The sequence below is a fragment of the Trichosurus vulpecula genome, chromosome 8 (assembly GCF_011100635.1).
Source record: "Trichosurus vulpecula isolate mTriVul1 chromosome 8, mTriVul1.pri, whole genome shotgun sequence".
NCBI classification, from domain to species: domain Eukaryota; kingdom Metazoa; phylum Chordata; class Mammalia; order Diprotodontia; family Phalangeridae; genus Trichosurus; species Trichosurus vulpecula.
The window spans coordinates 75,438,469-75,462,131 of NC_050580.1; the positions used below are offsets into that span (position 1 = coordinate 75,438,469).

General features: G+C 41.4%; 1 protein-coding gene across 1 annotated transcript; it reads left to right on the forward strand.

Moving 5' to 3' along the window:
* The first annotated feature begins 42 nt into the window (after window positions 1-42).
* On the forward strand, window positions 43-22,584 carry LOC118828825 (cytochrome c oxidase assembly protein COX15 homolog). Its single transcript, XM_036735694.1, has 9 exons — window positions 43-248; window positions 1,529-1,719; window positions 2,495-2,617; window positions 3,333-3,519; window positions 5,362-5,529; window positions 15,369-15,450; window positions 16,279-16,433; window positions 18,366-18,479; window positions 20,714-22,584. Exons 1-9 carry the CDS (start codon window positions 165-167, stop codon window positions 20,843-20,845), a joined length of 1,236 nt encoding a protein of 411 aa, XP_036591589.1. The 5' UTR covers window positions 43-164; the 3' UTR covers window positions 20,846-22,584.
* Window positions 22,585-23,663: the final 1,079 nt, after the last annotated feature.

Sequence of the window (23,663 nt, forward strand, 5' to 3'; positions counted from 1 at the left end):
GATCACGTGACTGGAGTAAGTTCCACCCTCTGCGATGTGTTCTGCGTGCCCCGGAAGTCCTTTTCTCCCTTGGGAGGAAGCCGGCGTGTGGCGTCTGGGGAAGAGTGTTGTTTGGCGGTGACTTTGAGGGACTCCAAGTCTGTCCGGGGGCTGTCACGTTCGCGATGCTGCGCGTATTCTTTCCTCCTCTAAAAGCGGTGCTGGGGAGTCCAGGCGTCCGGCTCCTGGCTCCCAGGGGGGCTCCCCGGGTACGGGCGCCCCAGCAGGGGCCGTCGGAGGATCAGAGCTAGCTCAGGGAGAAGTGAAGTGCGGGTCTGGGGTCAGTCCCGGCGGAGAGGGGGTAGAAGGGGGCCGGGAGCCCGAGGAATGTCCTTTATTCATTCCCTGCTCGGTTACTGCCCTGATTCCGCCCCACCCCCCATTGCTTTGTACCTGCCGATGTGCACATTGCCTCTGTCCCCTAACAGAGCCTAAGTTCCTCGGGGATCTGGTGGGATGACATATGGGAAGCTTTATGCGAACCCGAGAGCGCCGTGCGGGTGCTAGATCTAGTTACCACGTAGAACGGGAAGCTAGGAGGCCCAATGGTCTGAGCGCTGGTCTTGAAGTCTGGAAGACCTGGGGACAAATTACAACCTCTGTCTGCCTCGGTTTCCTCAAATGTAAGACGGGAATAAGGAGAGCCCTTACCTCGCAGGGTTGTTGAACTGGTGGCTGCTGTTTCTTCCTTGGTGGTGTTGTTTTCCGGATCCAGACACTTAACTAACCTCTTAATAAACGCTTTCTTCGATGAAGGGGTACAGGGTACTGTGCTGGCTTCTAGGGAAGACACAATGATGAACGAGAATGCTAGAGTTGAAAGATTGAATCAGGAGGCCCAGGTCTCCCAACTCAGCAACTTACCTACCCTTCATAGCACCAAGCACAGCACCTGGGAACAATAGGAGGGTAACATTTACTTGATGGGTAAATGAGTGAAGGTATACCCTTTGGAAGCCTTAAGCTTTCTGAGCCTCAGTTTCTTCGCCTGAAAAATGAAAGCAGTAGACTAAATGATGGTTAAGATTTCTTCTAGCGATATGTCATGTATTCCTAATGATGTGTGATTGAGTCCCAGCTCTGACTTCATAGGAGCATAGATAAAGAGATCAGGATTTGGAAGGGGGCTCAGTTCCAATCCACTTCTTTTATGTTGTAGAGGAGGAACTGAGTTTTAGACAAGTTGAGTGACTTTCCCAGTTCTACATAGCTAATAGGTATCTGACGTAGGACATAAATCCTGATCTTCCTGACTCCAAATCCAGCTGCTGCATACCACCCTCAAGTTGTGAAGAAAGCCCTTTGAAAAGGGTAGTACTATAATTTGTGAGTTTGATAAACTGTGTCCCCTGTCCTCAAGGAATTTATAACTAGTATTGGATAAGACAGTATGGTAGAAAAGCATAGAGCATACTAAGGTAAAGGTTTAGCATGTTAGAAGATTTTACCTTCATTCTAAAACCATGATATTTCTTCTCTTGGTCCTTAGTGTGGTTGCCATTATGGGCAAAAGCTCCCTCTCTTGCAAAGGCAGCGCAGCACTCTGTCTGAAGTAGCTATGCAGGCTGGAAGGGAGGCAGTGCGTATCCCCACGAAGGCCGCGGAGCGGATTATGGGCCGTTGGCTCTTGGTCTGCAGTGGAACAGTGGCAGGAGCAGTTATTCTTGGTGGAGTGACTAGGTGAGCAGTCCCCAATAAAAGTGGAAATGAATTAGGAGTCTCATCATCTGCCATTCAGCAAAAGAGGGCACCTGTAATTCTGAATGGGGGGAGGGGGGGCGGGGTGGAGTAGCTAGGTGATGCAGTGGATAAAGTGCTGGGCCTGAAGTCAGGAAGACTTAAGTTGGCATCCAGCCTCAGACACTTACTAGCTACTGTGACCCACTCCAGTATCTTTGCCAATAAAACTCCAAATGGGGTCACAAAGAGTCAACACAACTGAAATGACTGAACAACAAATAATTCTGATGTGTTTTTCAAGAGCACAGTAATGCAGAGTGAAAAGAGCACAAAATTCAGAAACAGGGTACAGGACACTGCCACTAACTTGGGCATATTATATAAATTCAGGCCTCAGTTTCCTCATCTGGCAAATAAAGGGGTTGGACTATATGATCTCAGGCTCTTTTCATATCTGAAATTCTAAGCCTCTAAATATACAGAACGATGGATCTCATAGGAAAACTTGATTTTAACAGATTTAGTATTGACTGAGCCAGTAAAATTCTACCAGAAAGAGAAAGAAAAAGATGAGAGAAAAGGCGGGATAAACTTGTGCCTGATAATGCCTTTAAGGAAAATAACAAAAAAAAAAATTATCAGTGAGAGGAGGGAAAGCAGAATGTTATCCTTAGCAAGGTTAAATTCAGATGTTTATTCCTTTAGTCTATAATTAATGGAGCCAGTAGATTTCTTTTAAGATCTTAATAGTATTCATTTATATTTTCATCTTAAGGTTGACAGAGTCTGGGCTCTCCATGGTAGATTGGCACTTGATAAAAGAGATGAAACCACCCACAAGCCAAGAAGAATGGGAAGCAGAGTTCCAAAAATACCAGCAGTTTCCAGAATTTAAAATGTAAGCACAATAATTTGAAAATAATAACAAACATCAGATGTTTGTTGAGTGTAATCGAATTGAATCTATTGAGTGGAAGTATGAGGGAAAGGAAAAAATGAATCCCATAGGAGCATCCTAATTTCCTGCTTTTTTCCGTTTTTTTTTTTCCTCGTTAATCAAATATTTCAAAATGTGTGATTCTCTTTGTTAGTGTCTGGCTCCAATAGGCTTTGTGTGTTCTATGGAGTACACCTGAAACTCCAAGGTGGGCTTTTGGTCACTGATAGACTTGAGAATCCTGCAGGGGGGCTGGGTATTCCTTTGAGGAGTGCCACAGTAACACTGAAGATGCTGAATTTTCTTAAATGTATGCAAAATGCTCTTTGTATTGAAGATGCCAGCAAATGAGAGACTAGGTTAACAATTTTACATGGCTTCCTGGATTCTGGAAGTTAAACTTCTTAGTGTAGCTTGATTTTATGTATGTACATATAGACACACACACATACATGCATGCTCACACACATCACACAGCAGGGAGTAGAAATCTCCCATTGACAAATAAGGTATATCTTGATGTTTAATCTCTTTAGCAAGGGGCAACTCCTGGCTTCAGAAAAAAAAGTTATTTCCTGTTTTGTGAGGCTATGCAATTTTACCTTTGTTTTATCATGTTAAACTTAACTAAGAAAATATTTTCTTATTCTTCTTTATTGATGTCCCTCTCACCTAGCTTGAACCATAACATGACCTTGGCAGAATTCAAGTTTATCTGGTACATGGAGTATTCACACCGAATGTGGGGACGAATTGTGGGCCTAGCATATATCCTTCCCGCTGCCTACTTTTGGAGAAAGGGTTGGCTCACCCATGGCATGAAAGGTCGTGTCCTTGCCCTCTGTGGCTTAGTCTGTTTCCAGGTGAGTTTTACAAGATGCAGAGATTCTCAGAAACATCCACTTGAGCTTACAAAGGGACCGGTTTTTTGACTCAATAATGTTTTGTTTCAGTGTTATTGGTCCCTTCAGAATTAGAAAGCCTTCCCTAAGTATCATAATTATTTCTTTGTGGTATTGGATTGCCTCTTATAACTGGGGGTTGGACTAGCCCCTTCCAGCTGTAGATGTATAATCCTTATAACTATACCATAGACTATTTTGAAGTTGTGTCAGGGTGGCATTAGTTAAGAGTGGAGAGCTTGGGAAAAGGAGGTTTACCTTAAAATGCCAGCAAGACAACCAAGTGAATTAGAAAGCAGGTGAGAAATCAGAAATAGAGATTTAGCTGAGCAGTAGAGACAGATTAGTTATTCCTTCCATCAGTAAACATCAACTATGTGCCATTTACAGTGCCAAGCACTGGGAATACAAAAAGAAAAAGGAAAAGAGGCCCTGCTCTCAAGGAGCTAACAATCTAATGATGGAAGACCATACAGAAGGAAGCTGGGGAGCAGGGGGAAGAGGAGGGGGTAGGACATGATGACAAAGTCCAGAGGAGTGCAACTGAGTGGGAAACAAATTGGTGCCTGGCCTGGGTGCCCTCCTTAAATGGAGCTTATGAGAGGAGCTCTCCAGTCCCAGGACCAGGGGGTGTGATCTTTCGAAATGATGAGATTCCTGGGTCACTGAAGGCCAAATCCTAAGGAGCACAGACAGGTGAGAAATGAAGACAAATAGTGATTGAAATTGTGTATGTTAGCTTCCTGAATGAAAAGAGCTTTAGAAGACTCCTCACAGTTGATGGGTAGGTGAATATAAGAGCTTGAAAGGATGAATGAAACATGAGGCAAAAGTGTGGTGTCATTGAAACTGCAGAAACATGAGTCCAGAGCAGTGGAGAAGTCTGAAGGGAGGTAAGGACATCAGGACTAGCCTGCTGAGAGACCGAAAATGGAAGAGTAGTTGGAAAAGGCGAGGGAAAAATGACTATTTTTAGAATAAGAAATAATGTATATTAAAGACAGAAAAGGGCCAGGAAAGATGCCAGAAAGCCTCTAGGAGGATGGTGAAGGGTGAATCACTGTGTGATTCCCCTTTACCATTTTTATAGACATGAAAGTAGTTTAAAATAAACACCAAGAGCTATCTTGAAGGAGGAAAAAAGTCACAAAAAGGACCTTTTGGGGTCAGAAGGCCTGATTCAAACCCCTGTTCTGCTTGTATGACCTTCAACAAATCACTTAGCCTCTTTGCTTCTCAGTTTCCTATTCTATAAAAGGAGACAGTTGGATTAGCTAATCTCTAAGAGCCTTCCTATTTGACTTCTATGGTCTTGAGATCTTTTGCATTGGTGGTGGGGTGGGAGGGAGATGTACACTGATGGAGTGGTTATATTACAGCCCTGGTCCTTTTTAGTACCAGCTAGGGAGCCACACATAACCAGCACATCACATTGTCCCTTCAAATCATTTGAGCTGGAGATTGCCCTTAGTGCTATGGCTTTGATGCCAGAGCAGAAAGGGATAAAGGTAGAAGCAAAGTCTCTTGGATGAGACAGGACCTGGAGCATATTTGGAGGTATTAGATTTTCAAAGCGTGAGAGTAGAAATATCCTGAAGCTACTCCACAAAAAATGGATAGATGTCGGGGGAGGGATTTGTCTGGCTAGGGAAGGGAATAAAAATTAACTTCTGGAACCTCAGAGACATGGGAGGACACTGTTCATTTAGCCTTAGTAAAGTTAAATTCTTTCCCTCCAAGGTATGTAGGTATGTGGCTAATTTGAATCATGTTATATCTCTATCTTTCTCCATTTGTTGTTAGGGACTGCTGGGATGGTATATGGTGAAGAGTGGATTAGAAGAAAAGCCAGATTCTTATGACATCCCTCGGGTGAGCCAGTATCGCCTGGCCGCTCACCTGGGCTCGGCCCTTGTCCTCTATTGTGCCAGCTTGTGGACTGCACTCTCCCTCTTGCTTCCTCGAGACAAGGTAAGAGGCAGTCTGCATTCCACAGACAGCTCCTGTGACATTGGCTTGTACTCCTGCACGGATACTGGTGTCGGGGAACTGGGTGTCCTAGCTCATTGAAGATTTAGAAGTTACTGACCTGTGGGTGGTGATTGGCCTAAATAAAGCTTTCCATATAATGAAGTCTACCAGTGTTCTAGAAACAAAACATTGCCAAGAATGAAAGGAGCATTGAATTCTATGACCTAAATAAATTGTGTCTTAGAAGGCTGCGTAATTTTTGGAAGAGACTTGGAGCAGTCACCCAAAGGCAGAATCCATTTGAGGGCAGGACTTTTATCAGCGTGCCACTGTATGAGTCCATTGAAGATGACGGGAGGACAAAGTTCTAATGTAGTCGGAAGAAGTCTTGTGGGAGCAGAGCTTCTTGAGCCTTTTTGTGTTCTGCATCCGTTTGGCAGCATCTGGTGAGGCCTACAGATTGCTTCTCAGATAATCGTTATTAAAAACATCAAATAAGTAGGATTACAAGGGAAGCCCAGTATGTTTAGTTGGAGTTAGGAACAGTTTTTAAAAAACAAGTCCATAGAGCTCAGGTTAAGAACTCCTTCACTAAAAGATCAAACCCTAGACACTTGTCTGGAAGACCCAAAGGAAGGAAGATGAGGAGACTCAGATCAAAGGTTCTCTGTGAATGTAAGGCAACAGAATAGGAAGAGTGTTATGTGCTTAGTGTTACCTTTATTACTTGTCGAGTCCAGGAGGATATAGTGTACACGGAGTACTTCACTGGTGTGATAGTGGGTGTTCTACATATTGGTTAAAGGACACACTAACTGGACTAGTTTAATGTGTAAAAGCAAGATAGGATGCTTTTTATAGAGATTCTTGGTAATGGTGTGTTCCATGACACTTTCATCATTGTTCACACTAATACACTTTATAGCAGGTGTGAAAAGTAGAGTCAGCTGCCTAGAATGGCCAGAAAATAGCCCTGGATAAACTTTGGGTGGGAGTGTATGCGAGGTGATATTAGAGCCTGTAAATAGAAATCATCTGGGAAAGTGGTTTGAAATGGAGAACTGGAGCTTGAGAGAGAGTTCTCGTTGTACACACTTGGGGTTATCTCCACTAAAGTGATAATTGAAATTGTAAGAATGGGCAAACGCTAGGAGAGAGAGTGTGTAAACAGAAGGCTGAGTACAGAGATGTGAGGATTAAGGTATTTAAGGAGTAGATGGGAAGGAAAGGAATTGAAGGTGAGAAGAAGCAGGCAGAAAGGTAGGAGAAGCCGAGTGGAGTCACTCATTGAAGGATTTTGACAGTGAAAGGAAGAAAAGTAAGACAAGGGCCTAGGGGAGGTGCAAGGGTCAAGGGCATAAGTATAGGATTAACCTTTTTTTGGTAAATTTTTATTTATTTTAAACTTAAATACAAAATGAGAAAAGGGGGAAAAGAACATTCCCATGTACACCGCAGAACATGAGAGGATTCAATTTAAAACCATAAATATCCATTTCAAGAAAACCTGTATAATAGAAGATTAATTTTTGAGAGTAGAGACACCTCTTCTGATTGGTTCATTCAAGAAGTATTGATTAGTACAGAAGAGAAGGAGGAAAGAATGGGTATAAAAATCTGTCTGGAGGTGGAGAGGAAGAAGGATGGGGTGTTCACATCTAATTGCCTTCCTCAGGACTAGGTGAGTGAAAGAATGATCATCATTGACAGGAACAGAGTAGGTGGGAAGGTGATCCGCTGTCAGGAAGGGGAATGATGAGCTGAGTTTTTCAATTTGCTTTACAGAAACAACAAGAAGCATTTGTTGAGTGCCTGCTGTGGGCAGGTGCTGTGGCTACAAAGACAAAAAAACAACCCACCCTTGCCCTCAAAGAGCTTGTATTGGGGGAGACAACAGAAACAATATAAATATACAAAATCAATACAAGGTAATTTTGGGGAGGAAATACCAGAAGCTGGAGAGATTAAGTTAAGGCTCCATATGGGAGATATTATTTGACCTGAGCTTTGAAGTAAACTAGGGATTATAAGAAACAGCCCAGAGGAAGGAGTGCATTCTGGGCAGATAGCCTGTGCAAGGCACAGAGGAAGAGTAAGGCCAATTTGGCTGGCCCATAGATTTGTGAAGGGAGGAATGTAGAAACCTAGAAGGATACACTGGAGCCAGGTTGTGAAGGATTTTAAATACAAAGGAATGTGTATTTGATCCTAGGGGTAATAGAGAATCACTGAAGTTTTTTGAGCAGCAGAGTGGTCATACCTATGATTTAAGAATATCACTTTGGCAGCTGTGTGGAGAGAGAAGGGGAAAGATTCAAGAGATGTGGAAGTAGAATTGACAAGACTTGGCACCTGTTTGGATAGGATAGGGTGAGGGGAGCGTGGAGTTAAGGGCGATTCCTAGTTTGCAGGCCTGGGTGATTGGAAGGGTAGTGGTGGCCCTCACAGAAATAGGAAAGTTAGGAAAAGAAGTGGATTTGCATGTGTAAGTAAGGTGAATTTTAGTGTAAGTAAGATAGATTTTAGTGTGTGTAAAGTGGATTTTTGTTATTATTTCTTAGAGTTCAGTTTCCCAGGATCTATGGCCATAACAACCTCAGTTTCCCAGGATCTGTGGCCATAACAATCTGTTTCCCGGGTATTAGATATGAGTTCCCAGGCTCATGGTTCAAAACATCTCCACCATGCTTGTGCAGCATTACATAAGGATAAATAATATAAACGTGTGCTGAAACTGTAAACATCCACTGCGACCATGCAGTGAGGTATAGGGATGAGGTGATGTAAACTGGTGAGGCTATTGCTGGCAATATGCCTTCTTTGTCTGATACCCTATAAAATAGGTGGTCATTGGTCAGTGAGTTGGGGAACCTTTATGGTTGAATGCACAAGCTGGGATGCAGTGTGCCTTGATTGGCCCCCACCAAGAATCAGGAGGGGGAATCTGTGTTTGCCTCAACCGGCCCCCATTGAGGCTTGAGGGGATTTAGGGGAACCCTTTAGGGTTGAATGCACAAGTTATGCCTGTCTCGATTGTCCCCATCGAGACGTAGGGATAGTTGCCCCTGCCTTCTTGCCAGCCCCTGTGAGAAGGGTGATTAGGGAATACTGTAGGATTTTGTAGTGCTTCTGTTATCAGCAATACTGTTAGAGAAAACTAGACTAGAATAAAGCTTATTATTAACCCCTTTGAAGCTGTCTTTCCTGTCTGACCAAATCAAGTGTGAACCTGTTAGAGGCTGGAGTCCAAACCTCCAGTGCCTCCTGTGTATTATCTGTCTAACAGAATGGATGGAATAGAAGGAGTTATTTTAAGTCTGAAATGCCTGTGGGACATCCAGTTTGAAATATCCAGTAGGCAATTGGTAATGAAAGACTGGAGCTCAGAGCTGTATAAATAGCTGTTGAAGTCACCTTTGAAGAGATGCTTAAACCCATGGGAATTGATGGAGTCACCAAAAGAGATTGGAAGGAAGAAGAAAATAAGGCCCAGAGCCAGAGCCTTGGGGTACACTCAAGGGGACAGGATGTGAATAATGATCCAGCAGAGAAATCCAAAGAGGAGTCAGGTAGGAGGAGAATCAGAGTCACGAAAGCAGTCAAAGTCAAGAGAGCAGAGGCGTGAACACCCAGAGGAGAAAGAGCATACAGGAGGAAGCAGTGGCCGAGAGGTAAAGAAAAAGGATTGAGAAAAGGCCGTTGGGTTTGGCAATTAAATAACTTTGGTAACATTGGAGAGGACAGTTCGAGTTGAGTGATAACACTAGAAGCCTGATTGTAAGGGTCATTGAGAAGTGAGTGAGGGGGGACATGGAAGGCACCAAGGGGAGACAATTTTTTTAGTTTTGCTGTGAAAAGGAAGAGATATGGGATAATAGTTTGAGGAGATGGTAAGGTTAAGTGAGGGATCTTTTAAGGGTAGAAGAAAGCTGGATGTATCTAGTTTTATGAACATGTGTAGGACAAAATGAGGTATGCATATATGTGTACATGCTTTGTAGTGAATTTGTCTTCAGACTTTTTTTTTTTCATTCTAATATTGAAATTGTATCACCTGAGCATATACCACCTGACAGTTGGGAAAGGCTGCACCTAAATGTTTTTGGTATCAGTGAAAAGCCAGCCTAGAATTAAAAATTTGATGCAGTCTACATTTGAATGATTTTATTCCTTTCCTACTTTTCACAGCCCAATTTAGAGAATAAGTATCCTACCCTTGCTGGTCTTTTTCAGTTCTCACTCTTGAAAAAAAAAATCTCCTTCTAGCTGTTGTACACTATTGAGGATTCCTTCCTTGGGACCTTTTTCTCTTTTGGTGTCTGTGGTACTTCTCTCCTGGTTCTCCTACCTCCTAATCACTCATTTTCTTTCCACTAATTAAATATATTTTCCGAAGTTCTTTTCTCAGCCCTCTGATTTTTTTTTTCTATACTCTTCTTCTTTCAGAGATCTCATTCACTAGTCCCTCCAGAGAATGATGTAGGTGCACAGGAACCTAACTTACTGACCATCCTGAGTTTTAAGCCAAGAAAAAAAAAAACAGGAAATGGAGGGTAAATTTAAAAGCATGGCACAGTTCTACAAGAATAGTGACAGGAATACTAAAATTCAGAATAAATTGAGACTGGTTGAAGGCAACTAAAAACAACCAGAAGCGTTCTTTAAAATTTATATTCAGAGAAAGAGAAGATTCAAAGAAGGAGACAGGAACACTAGGGTGAAAGAAGGCAGAGCTCCTGAGCTCTTAGATTGTTTCTCTTTTCTTTGCCAATGGAAATAATCTTTAGATTGCAAAGAACAAAATAAGAATTGAAAACTGACACTCAAAATAAGTAGGGAGTTAGCAAGAGATCATCTAGCTACTTCTGGGTGAGATCAAGTCACTAGGCTCAAGTGGACCGCATCTCAGTGTCCTGAAGGAACTAATAAATATTCTGCCGAGACAGTGATGGTAATCTCTAAAAGATTGCCTCCACAATGCTGGAGATGGGTAAATAGGGTTTCTAGTTTTTAAAAGGCAGGAGAGCAGAATCCATAGACTACAGGCGCATGAGCTTGACTTTGATTTCTGTGAAAAGTCTAGTTTGGGTTATCAAAGAGATGGGTAATGAGCATCTAGAAACGGAAGCAGTGATCACTTAGAGACAGTGTGGCTTCTATAAAAATTGGTCATGCCAAACTGACCTCACTTCTCTTTTTTTTTTTTTTTTTGGACGGGTTACTAAACCAATATATGTATATATGTTTTTATATATATATATATATATATGTACACACACACCTATGTACACATACATATGTACATATATATGGGTGGTGCTGTAGATATAGTTTACTTAGATTTTAGCAAAGCACTTAACAAGTTCTTTCATCTGACATCTCATCAAGACAAAGAGATATGGGGTAGGTGATAGAACAGTTAGATCGATTTGGCGCGGGTTTAATGGCTGGAAATCGAAAAGCACTTATTGATGGTTTTATGTCAAGTTGGAAAGAGATCAATAGTGGAGTGCCCCAAAGAGCTAACTGTGGTATTTAACGTTTTTGTCAGTGACTCAAATATAGTACATGTATCAAATTTACGGATAACACAGAACTGGGAAGAATAGCTCACACACCTGAAAGACGTGATCCAAAAATAACAGCCTAGAATGTTGGGCCTCATCTAATAATTTTGAATTTAATAGAGGTAAATGTTAAGCTTTAAAGTTTTGTTTTTAAAAATTAGCTTTGTAAGTGTAAGATGGGAAAGGTGTGGCTAGACAGCAGTTTGCCTGAAGAAGGTCTAGAGGTTTGAGTAGATTACAGGTTCTTTTTAAGTCAAAACTGCAATATGGCAACCGGTAATGCTAACGTGACTGTGGTCTTCGTTAAGACAGACATAGCTTCCAGGAATAAGGAGACGATTCTATTGTGCCCTGTCAGACTATGATTAGAATGTTATGTTCAGTTCTGTGTGCCTTGTGTTAAGGTGGTAAGCTGGAAAGTTGAGAAGAGGAAGACTGGAATGGTTAGGGTCCTAGAGATAATTCATGAGGATTGGTTGAAGGAACTAGGAATGTTTGGCCTAGAGAAGAAAGGAAAAGAGAAATATTTGAAGGACTATCATGTCGAATGACAAATTAGACTTTTTCTCCTTGGCCATAAAAGGCAAAACTAGGAACAATGAATAGAGGTTTCAAAGAAGCAAATATAGGGTTAAGATAAGAAAAAACTCCTTAACAATTAAAGCCAGCCAGCCAGAAGTGGAATGCCCTGCATTGGGAGAGACTAGGTTCTCCCTCACTTGAGATCTGCAATCAAAGGCTGGATGACCCATTATCAAATATGTTGTAGAGGGAATTTTTGTTTACATATGGATTCAGGAACTAAACCTGGAGACATGAGCAAACCATCATAGATCTGAAAGGTATCCCATATATATTAGAACAGGAGAGCAGATAAAAAGAATCTATTGATCCCCCAGAAAGAAAGCCCCAAAGAAAAAGTCCCATAAGTGTCACAGCCACAATCTATAGCTCCTGTGTCAAAGAAAGAATAGTACAGGTATCCAGAAAGAAGCACAGCCAGGATCACTCAAAACCTGGCAGCTTCTACAATAAATGAGAGATCTTGGAATGTGGTATTCTATGAGGCAAAAGATAGACTTAAAACCAAGAATAACTTACCCTGTGAAGCTGAGTGAAATCCCAAAGGGGGAGAAAATGGATCTCTAATGAAATAGAAGACTTTCCAACATTTCTGATGAAAAGACCGGAGCTGAGTAGGAACTATAAAATGCAAACACAAGAGTCCAAAGAAACCAGAAAGGTAAATTTATATGGGCACTTGGAAGGATGAGAAGGAATGTCTCTTCAGACCTCAATGTCTTCAAAAAGCATTAAGGATTTTTTTTTTAAAGAAAGAGTACTTGAGAATGGATTAGTGTTCCTGTGTAGATTTTAAGAAGGGAAAGAGAAGGTGGGGGTGGTAAAAGGCAGGTAGAAAGTATAGTTTAGAAGGTACTATTTGTACGCTGTTAGTGTCGAAAGTAGTAAAAAGGGGCTAGAACTCTCTGTTACTCATAGTTGGAGAAAACGAAAAAAATCTCCAAACATGGGGGAAAGGGTGGGAGGAGCAGGCACTGGATGAACCTTGCTCTTATCTTAAATGGGCAAAGGAGAGTTAGTTGAACACACACACACCTAGACACAGAGTTTGGTGTAGAAATACATCATACTCATAGGAAAAATAAGTGGATGTAGGGGAGGGGCCATTTTCATTTTGATTTCTCTAAATAGAATGTCTAAGCTGTCTTAATCATTGTTTTCAGGGAGTCTAATGATCCTTAAATCTTGACCTGTTTTCTAGATCATTTGTTTTTTATAGCAGATATGTTAGGATTTCTTCAGTTTTTAAAAAATCTTTTCTTTTTTTGGTTCTAATATTCCTTGCTCTTCCATGGAACCTCAGAAATCACTCTCATTTGCATTTCTCTAATTATTGATGGTTTGGAGCATTTTTATATGGCTTTTGATAGTTTGTATTTCTTTTTTTTTTTTTTGGAGGGGGAAAGGCAGAGCAATTGGGGTTAAGGGACTTGCCCAAGGTCATACACCTAGTAAGTGTCAAGTGTCTGAGGTTGGATTTGAATTCAGGTCCTCCTGACTCCAGGGCTCGTGCTCTATTCACCCCGCCACCTAGCTTGTATTTCTTATTTAGAAACTAGCCTATTCATATCCTTTGAGCATTTTTTAAATTGGGGAATGGCTATTATTCTTATATATTTGAATCAGTTCCATATGTATCTAGGAAATGAGATTCTTAGCAATGAAACTTGCTTCAAAGATCTGCCTCGACCCCTTTACCCCCACCTCCATTACCTGTTTTCTTAGCAACTAAGTGGCAAAATGTATATAGCACTGGAATCACAAAGACTTGTCTTTGAGGGTTCAAATCCAGCCTCAGACACTATTAGCTGTGTGATCCTGGGCAAGTCACGTAACCCTGTTTGCCTCAGTTTCCTCATCTGTAAAATGAACTGAAGAAGGAAATGGCAAACCGCTCCAGTATCTTTATCAAGAAAACCCAAAGATGGGGTCACAAAGAGTCAGACACGACTGAAATGACCGAACATCCCGTTTCCTTCCTAATTTTAGCTGCATTGGTTTTGATTGTGTAAAAACTTTTCAATTTTATCTAATACCAGAAAGAGAATAGTTAGAGCAAAGCAAAAATCCTGATTCTGAAGGTGGGATTAAAAAGAAAAGAACTAGAGTCAAAGGGAATGCCTGTCATTGGGGAATGACTGAACAAGTTGTGGCATATGAATGAGATGAAATATGATTGTGCCATAGGAAGTGATGAAAGAGGATTTGAGATTCTCAGGTCCTGCGAACTGATGCAGAGTAAAGTGAGCAGGACCAGAATGGCTTATAGGAAGACAACACCATTGTAAAGAAACAAAAACCAATTTTGGAAGCCTTCAGAACTGTGGTCAATGAAACGTCTGCAGAGCACCAAAGATGAAGCAGGTTGTCCAGGCGAACAATCATACCTGTCATCTAGAGAAGCGCCTCTTGTGGAGAAGGGTCCCACCAAGTGCCATCCACAGGGCCGGCAGCTTTGCTGAGTTACCAAGGCAAGGCACCCTCTGGACCACCATCTCCCCTCAGACCCTGATAGAAACAGACCAGGATCCTGAACTTGGGAATAGCAATGTACTGGACTTTTCACCCAGTGCCCACAGCCACCACCCTGGGCAGCTGCTACCTCTGTGAAAATGTAGCCCAGCAACTGCTCCTGCAGGAGCTTCTGCCGCAGCTACTGAAGACCCAGAAAGGAATGTTCTTGTCCCTAAAGTCCTTGGCCCTGTCAAGTGGTCCAGTCTTGGAAACGGACACTGTTTTATCAGTAAAAAATGACAGAAAAGAAGAGGCATTAAAATCTGCTTTGCTCTTGTACCTTAAGGACCATTAGGCCTTTCCATCTTACCTGTAGCTGAAACCTTTTATATGTGTTGTCTTCCCTCTTACAATGTGAGCTCTGGGAGGGCTGGGAGATCAAAAATGGGACTGTCTTTTCTATTCGTACCCCCATCACTTAGCACAGTGCTTTGCCTTTATTAAGTGCTTAATAAATGCTTTTTTCATTCATTCATTTCTTGACGGAGAGGTGATGGAATCGGTGCAAAAAGAGACATGTATTTTTAGACATAGCCACTGCGATGATTGATTTTACCTGTCTATGCTTATCTATTCCAAAGGATTTTCTTGTTGTTCTTGGGTTTTGGAGAAGCAGTGGAGGAGGTGATAAAAGATCAGCAATGGTGATAACTCTCCCCACCCCCACAAAGGCTGTTGAAACATTATTTAAAATGCACAGAACACCCAAGAAAGTTCAAAAGGAGCCACAAACAGGAGAGTTTTCTTATATACATCCTTAAAGAGCAAGAAAAATAACCTGAAGATGCACATGTTTATATACAGTCCTCCTTTTATGTTCTACTATGTATGTGAAAATGCTCTTTTGGGGGCTAAGTTCAGAATAAAAAAATATGGCTTGTTTTTTTTAAGAAAAAGAGAAGACATAGAAGCTTGTTTTTTACTCTGTTGGCACCTTGTCAGTGCTCATCTGGTGCATACATAACTGACTCATCCTTCTCGAACCCTAACTACCAAACAAAACAACCTTATCTCTAAGGACAGATCTCTGAAAACATTGTAAAGAATTTTAACCTGCATTAGCCACTTAATTGCCTTTATTCTTCACTTTTATTTGACTTTGAAAAAATGCGTTGGCTGTTTTTAGATCTAGCAATATCATTTGTCCAAGTGATTCGTCTTCCTTATGTTGTACAGTTGCCGGAAACCCGTCAGCTCCTGCAGCTGAGGCGATTCGCTCATGGGACGGCGGGCCTGGTTTTCCTTACAGCTCTTTCAGGTATGAGCTTCTGCTACCTGAATGCTACCATCATTTCTTCCCGTGGTTCTCTTGATACTTCATCCCTTCCTATTGCATCTTACCTCCCCATGCCTTCTATTCATCACCCTTCCCCCACCTCTCCTTTCTCTTGCCCCCATCCCCTGCTGTCCAGCCTGTTTTCTCATCACCTTGATTCTCAAATATTGAGTCTGCATTTCTCCATTTTTAATTTACTAGTCATTTGTCATATCAAAACATAATTGATAAAATAGCAGTGCTTTGAGGGTTGTTTTCCTGAGAAAATATCACTTTAATCCCAGAGATGAGAGAGATACCACATTTGTTCCTAGCTTCACTTTAACAAATCAGTTTTGAATCTGTAATCCATGATTTTTTCATAAAGTGTAAATTTGGCCATGTCTCTCCTAATCACTGAACTCCTGGGGCTCTGTATTGCCACTTGATTAAATATAAAGTCATTTGTTGCCACCCAGCCCCATCCCACCTTTCTGGTCTTCTCATACACACATTATTCACCTGGCTGTTATTTTTTGTGTGATATATTATGCAGGTGTGTACCTGTGATTTCGTCCATTCAAACAGGTTTAATTTTGTCTTTGTGTTGCCAGAGCCTAACACAGAGCCTGGCACATAGTAGGTGCTTAACAAATGCCTGTGGATTGATTACCAAAATATCTCTATTACTTTTATTATTTCCGCCTTGTGGCACCAGGATAAAAAATTGTAGCATACTGTTTTGTGGTGGAGTGTTTTTTACATGTAAAAGGTATTATATTTGTTGGCTTCCCTCTTATTTTGAGTTTTAAAATTTGTCTTGAACTGCAGGGGCTTTTGTGGCAGGCCTGGATGCTGGCCTTGTATACAACTCCTTCCCTAAGATGGGAGAACGATGGATCCCAGAGGATCTTTTTACTTTCTCTCCAGTCCTTAGGAACGTCTTTGAGAATCCAACCATGGTGCAGTTTGATCACCGAATCCTGGTATGTTTGTCTTAAAAGGGAGCTAGAAGTACAGGGCTACTTCCAGACCCAGTCCTACTTAGATCAGCATAGGATCTTTGACCTGATCCATTTCTGGCCTGGGATAGTTTGTCCCTCCTTAGATAGCCTGGTGGCCCCCAAGTTCCAAAGGCTCACAATGTTAGCCCTCAACTTAGCATAGACATGCACTTGACCCACTAGCCGCCGCACCTGGCAATTCAGTTCATTTCAACAGGTATTTTTCGAGGACTTACCATAATCAAGACCCTGCTTAAGGCACGAGGAATACAAATACAAAAACAAAACTCCCCACTCTCAAGGAGCATACATTCAAACATTTATTAAGCAACTGGTATTTGCCAGGTACCATTAGAATATAAAAGTAAAAAAAAAGGTACAATCCTTGCCTTCGAGGAATTTACAGTCTAATGGTATATGACATGAATACAGTGAAATGTAAGCTTCTTGGAGAGGGATTATTTGTCGTTGTGCTCCCAAGGCCTAGCATAGTGCCTTGCATACAAGTACTTAATAAGTGTTGAATTAATTGAATATGATGTAAGATGGAATATGAAAAGTGCAAGGCAAAAAATAAAAATTATAAAGTATAAAATTTATACTTTTAAAGTATAAAAATTAAAAAGTATAAACATTGGCAACGAGTTTTGGAGTCTTCTATTTCTGTAAAGAGTGTTTTATTTGTAGTTGTATAATTCCTGTGTATTATAGTAGGTTAACACCCAAATATTTTATGCATGTTGTTATTTTGATGAATTTTTCCTTTGTACTTTTTCTTGGGTTTTATACAGATAGACTAAATAGTTCTATCTAATACTTTGCCAAAGCTATTTATTATTTTGTAGCACACAATGTCATACAGCCATACAACAAAACCAGTGGAGTATTGGGACTAAAAAGATGGACCTTTGCTTCTGGGAGGAGGAGTTTGGAGTGGTCAAAGGAACTCTGTGATTTTCTGAAATAATTCCATTCCACTGCCCTCACATTAAATTTTGCTGTTAAATTTGTGTCCATTTGTACTGTCTGTACTAGGGGTGTGTGTGTGTGTACATACATGTATATGTATACATATTCATATACATTTGAACCTATGAGTGCATATGTACCTGTATGTAGTGACGTGTGTATCTGTATGTGTCCGTATGCAGGTGTGTATATATATATATACATGTATAGATGAATAATCCCTACAGATTATATGGCTGCAAGATATGGCTTAGTCTCAAAGTAAAAGGAAGCATTATAGAGGGTGATGATGAGGTACATAGTAGATATGAACAGACTGACACATGACAGATAAGGACCTTCAAAGAATAACAGGATTGAGGATGTCATCAGGGATTTCCCTGACTGAAAAAGAAGGTGGGCTGGTTATGTAGTGAGAAGGAAGAATGACGGGTAGACAGCTCGAGGTCCCCGTTGGTATCTTCACAAAGTCAGGAGAAAAGGCAGGCTCTCAATAAACTTATGGCCAGACAGCACAGGCGAGTCATTGAGAGGACATCCAAATCAATGAGATCACAGATCCATTTGAATACTAATTGTTTTTCTTAATTTTTTCATCAAATTTCTGGGCTCCTCTAAACAAACCATCTGTAATCTATAAATAGAGATAATTCTGCCTCTTCTTTGCCTTTGTTCATTCTCTCGGTTTCTTTTTCTTGTTGCTATAGTTAACATTTCTGACACATCAGATGATACCACCATGCTAGCTTTACCCAGATCTTTTGGGGAAAGCATCTCCATTGCAAACAATATTATCTCTTGGTCTCTATGTCATTATAGATAGGTATTAGTAATGTTGCCAGAAAACAACATATATTTACAAAGTATAAGGGGTGGAAGTTAGAAATTGGGGAGAAGTCATTATTTCTTATGAGCAGCTCTGACCAGCTTATTCCTTTCTTGTAGGGAATCACTACAGTCACAGCCATTACTGGGCTTTACTTCCTTTCCCGGAGAATCCCCCTTCCTCGAAGGGCCAAAATGGCGGTGGCAACATTGCTGACTGTGGCCTATGCACAGGTATTGACTACTTACTTAATTAGCATGGCATAATGGGGAGAGCACAGGATTAAAGGTAGAAGGGCTTGGGTTTAAATCCTGACTCTGCTCTCAGTACCTTTGTGACCTTGGACAAACCCCTTCAGCTTTCAGTGCCTCAGTTACTCCTGTGTAAGATGAGCATGTTCGTGTAAATGAGGACCAAGGACCTTCCTGCTCTTGATCCTATAATCTTATAATGATGATGGTAATAGTAATTGCCAACATTTACATAATACTTTACAGCTTCAAAGCGTATGGCCTACATGATCTCATTTAATCCTCACAACAAACCTGTAGCATAAAAGTAGTATCCCTACTATTATCATCCCCATTTGCAGGTGAGGAAACTGAGGCTAGTGACTTGCCCGTAGTCTTGCAGCTGATGAGTGGATGGCCAGGGCTCCAATGCTGAGTTCATTGCTTTTTCCATCGTATCACACTTCTTAGGCCAAGCATGTCCTTGATGTCACTGTGTTCTGCTCACAGCCCAGAACTTTCCTGCCCTACGATGAGGAGCAGTAGAGATCTTGGAAATATAAATAGCTGACAGATATGTGATAAGTGATTGCCTAGTCCAAGGGCTTGTGAATGTTTACTTCCATTAAACAATTGTTTCTGTTTAAGTCCCACCCCAGTTCTTGATCGTGGCATGGAGGTGATCCTGGATTGTTATTGGCTCAGCAGGCCAATGTAGATTTTACCAGACTGGATAGGCTCTGGGTACGGGCCAGCGATACACTGGATGTGTTTTGTCTGGATCAGCCTAGCTGTGTTTGGAGGGGCTTATTGCCTAGATGGTCTACAAGGGAATGACATTTTCATCTGTGGAAATTCTCAAAGGTTATTCAGATCGTGGAGGGCTCATGTGTAGGTAGAGGGAGTATTCATGCTGATGAAATCATGGAACTTGGAAGGATTGATGGAAATTTAACAGAGGGGATGACCTGGTTGGATTTGGAGCTGGATGAGTGAGATCTTAGAGGTCATAGAGTCCAATCCCATTCATAATTGAAGATATGGAAGTCCAGAGAGACCAATGACTGGTGAAGGCCATGGCAGGAAGAAGCAGAGCTTGGAATTGACTCCCCAGTCTTGGGCCTCTTCCACCATGCCATTCTGTATCCCTTTTGCCTGGATTTTTCCCCAGGACCAGGGATAGGGCCTTGAACATAGTAGGAGCTTAATAAGTATTAATTGAATACATGAATGAACCAATGCACTGGGCTGTCTTTCCAGAACCATCCCCTCTTTCTTGATCATCTTTCCCTACTCTATACTGTCCCTTTTCTCACCCTCTTTTTACAGTGAGCCCTCTGGCCTTATTTCATCCCCAAGCTTTCTCCTTCCACTATTTATCGAGGATCTGCTTCCAGCCACACTGCTGTTCTCATAATTGGGGCTCCTCTTACGAATCAGGAGCTGGAAACCTGGATTCCCCAACAATATCATCTTGTGGAATGGGCTTTAGAGTCAGAGAAACTGGGTTCAAATCATGCCTCTGATGCCTGCTACCTGTGCAGTCAGTCTTAGGCAAGTCACAGACCTAATGAAGAAGTTACATTAGATCACCTCTGAAGCTCCTTCCAGCTCTAAATATAGAATTCAGTGACCCTGTGATCTTTTGTTGTTATGTCCAACTCCTTGTGACCCCGTTTGGGGTTTTCTGGCAAAGATACTGGAGTGATTTGTCATTTCCTTCTCCAGCTCATTTGACAGATGAGGAAACTGAGGCAAACAGGGTTATATGACTTGCCCAGGGTCACACATCTAGTAAGTGTCTGAAACTGGATTTGAACTCATGAAGAGGAGTATTCCTTGACTCCGGTCCCAGCAGTCTATCCACTGTGCCAACCCACATCATAGATGTGACCACTGACAGATACCACATTCTCACAGGACTAAGCCATTTTTCCCCAAAATGAAAAAGCCATTGGGTTTTGGGCACCATGATGTGTACATCCCTTCCCCCGTTGTATCCCTTTGTATTCTCTGTACCAATCTGCCCTTTTGCCCTCTATGGATATAGCTTGATTATGTGCTATAAATTATTATGGGATATTCCCATTTTATTTTACATTTAATACTAATGGGAAAACAGATGGAAATGTAGCAGCTTATTTTATTTTGGCCAGCCATTTTCAGTTTCTTTTAAAAATCACTATAATTACTGTTGTTCTCATTCATTCATTGTGGTTTTGTTTGTTTTTCAACAGGTGGGCTTGGGCATTAGTACTCTGCTGATGTATGTTCCAACCCCTTTGGCTGCAGTCCACCAGTCAGGGTCCCTGGCTTTGCTCAGCGTGGCCCTTTGGCTTATGAATGAACTGCGGCGAATCCCAAAGTAATGCTCAGGGCAGCTGCTTTTTGGGCCATGCCCAGGCTTTTGACAGCTCTTAGAGGGCATTGAGCTTCCCTCACACTGGATTGAGAAAATGATGTGGGGGACAGATCCGATGATCAAGGATGAGGTTACTGGGCTGAGGATTCTTTTTCAAACAAAACAAAACTGCCCTTCACCCCTAAGGTGAAAAGTTGTCACTTGTTTTTTAACATGATGTCTAAGATCCCTCCCAACTTTTAAAACTGTCTGATTCTTTTGATCCAGCAGTACCACTGCTAGTTCTGTGTCCCAAAGAGATTTAAAAAAAAAAAAAGGTAAAAGGTAAAGAACCTATTTGTACAAAAATATTTATAGCAGCTCTTTTTGTGGGGGCTAAGAATTGGAAATTGAGGGGATGCCCATCAATTGGGGAATAGCTAAACAAGCTGTGGTATGTGATTGTAACGGAATATTACTGTGCTATAAGAAATGATGAATGGGCTGGTTTCAACCTGGCAAGACTTACATGAACTGATACAAAGTGAAGTGAGCAGAACCAGGAGACCACTGTACACAGTAACAGTAATATTGTACAGTGAAGAACTGTGCATGACGTAGCTATTCTCCGCAATATGATGGTCAGGACATTCCCAAAGGACTCATGATGAAACATGCTGTCCGCCTCCTGAGAAGGAGCTGATGGAGTCTGAATGCAGACTGAAGCAGACTATTTTTTGCACTTTTTTTTTAATCTTGCACAAAATGTTATACATGATCAGATGGCTTACCACCTCAGGGAGGGGGGTAGGGAGGAAGGGAAGGATAGAATTTGGAACTTAGAACATTTAAAAAAAAAGTTAAAAGTTGTTTTCACACATAATTGGGGAAAAATAAAATATTATTTAAAAAGACTTACTGATTCTGATCCAGTCTTACAGTAAATTGGGAAACGAAATGTGAAGTATTCGTATTTACTGTTGAAGGAGCTTCTTCTCAAGCTGCTCTTTTTCCCTCTTTCTCTTTTATCATCAGCTTGGGGCAGAATTCGGTGGGAACAGGAGGGTCAAAACTGAACAGAAATCTGTTCAGGCCCCGCGATCTTCACACTTGAGTTTGGGGTAGGGAATAGCACCTCCCACATGGAAGGTACTCAAATATCTAAGCAGCTGTAGGGATGGGAAAAAGTAAAAACCAGGGACACAAAAGATCCATTAGTTATGAACCTTTTACCCAAGGCCTGGACAAAATCTTTGTCATACATAGTGTCAAATGGCATGAAAGAAGACGGGTGCTTTTTGTTTTTTTTATTTTGAAAGAAGTTTAATTTTGATATTGCTGTACAAATGATTGCACATTAAACATGATTTCACAGCAAGCTTGTTTCCATTTAAATTGTTAAATTACATAAGATTGATAAGAAACCAGTTGTATAAATATAAAAACCGGAGCCGGTAGAAAAACCACTGCCACAAAGGCAAATTGTTGGCAAATTGCCTCACCTCTCATTTCGGACCCTTTGCACAGATAGTGCCCCATATGTGGAATGTGCTCTCCTCAGACTCCTCGCCTTCCTTCAAAGCACAGTTCAGGTGCCTGATCCTGACCCCCCCTCCCCCATCTCACTCATTTGCACCCTCTCCTTGAAATTATTTCACACATTTCCTACTCACTCATGTACGTACATGGTAACCACCAGATGTAAGCTCCATGAGGGGAAGGCAAAATAATTTTTAAATTACCTTAATAAAAGCTTACTGACTATAATTCTGTTTGCATAAACCTTTCTTTTGGCTTCAGGTGTCCAGAAGAGTATTCCAACTATGACGGCCAATGTAGAGTGATGTTAATTTTATGCTTTATCCTGTTGTCCTGCCCCCTCTTCTGAAGGTTTCTGAGCCATAAGCAGACAGCCAAAAGGTGGACCAAGGCAGGAGAATCCTTCTGTTATTACAATCTGAGGCTATTTGATTGTGAGTTTAACACAGAGGGGAAGAAAATGACCTGAAGAGGACATAAAAGTCCTAGAGTTGGATTCAGAAGACCTGAGTTTGAGTCCTCAACTCAATACTAGTTATGTAACCACAATTAAGTCATTTAAACCCTCTGACCTTTACTTTCCTCCTCTGTAATATGGGTATAATATCCATTTTTTATAAAGAAAGCACTTTAAAAGGACAGCTGTTGTGATAAAAATGGCCTTTGCTGTAGAGGAGAACCGTGAGCTGGAGCAGAGGCAAAGGAGAAATACTAGCTGTTTATCTCGGCAGGGCAGATCCATTTTCTAAGAAGCCCAAGGAGAGACTAAGCTCAAAAAGGTTAAATCCAGGTTAGACTTGAGAACGGTGTAAGCAAAAAAACCAAACCAAAGCAGCATAGACAGCCAGGGCTGGAAGGAATGGGCCCTGGAATCATTTAGAGATGGGGGAACACATCCACAGGCAGGGGTCTCACCTGAGGTCACACAATGAGTTAACAGGAAAATGGACTAAAACCCCAGGCCCCTGGCTTACAGAGCAACGCATCAGCCTTGCGGGACTGCCTCTGCTCTGTCATTGTTTTTCAGGGTATAACTAATTGGTCTACATGAAATGCATGGCATATTTAAGTATAAAATGAACCACAACCCTTGGCTTTCAAGAACTGATTTTAGCAGTATTTTTTATGACACAGAAGCCTTACAGACTCAAGTATTTGGCTACAAATGGTAATAAAATGAGAATGCAGTAGACACTAACTCAGTGAAATTCTAAGCTTCAATGGTGGCTGCTGCCACCTCCCTTCTTAATCCAATTGAAATTAAGTTAGGTGATATGCTGTTAGCACAAATAGAGGGAATCGGACAA

Coding starts and splice junctions, on each gene's coding strand:
- LOC118828825 (XM_036735694.1), top strand. CDS start 165: ATGCTGCGCGTATTCTTTCCTCCTCTAAAAGCGGTGCTGGGGAGTCCA. Junction 16,434..18,365: donor AGTTTGATCACCGAATCCTG/GTATGTTTGTCT, acceptor CCTTTCTTGTAG/GGAATCACTACAGTCACAGC. Junction 18,480..20,713: donor TGACTGTGGCCTATGCACAG/GTATTGACTACT, acceptor GTTTTTCAACAG/GTGGGCTTGGGCATTAGTAC.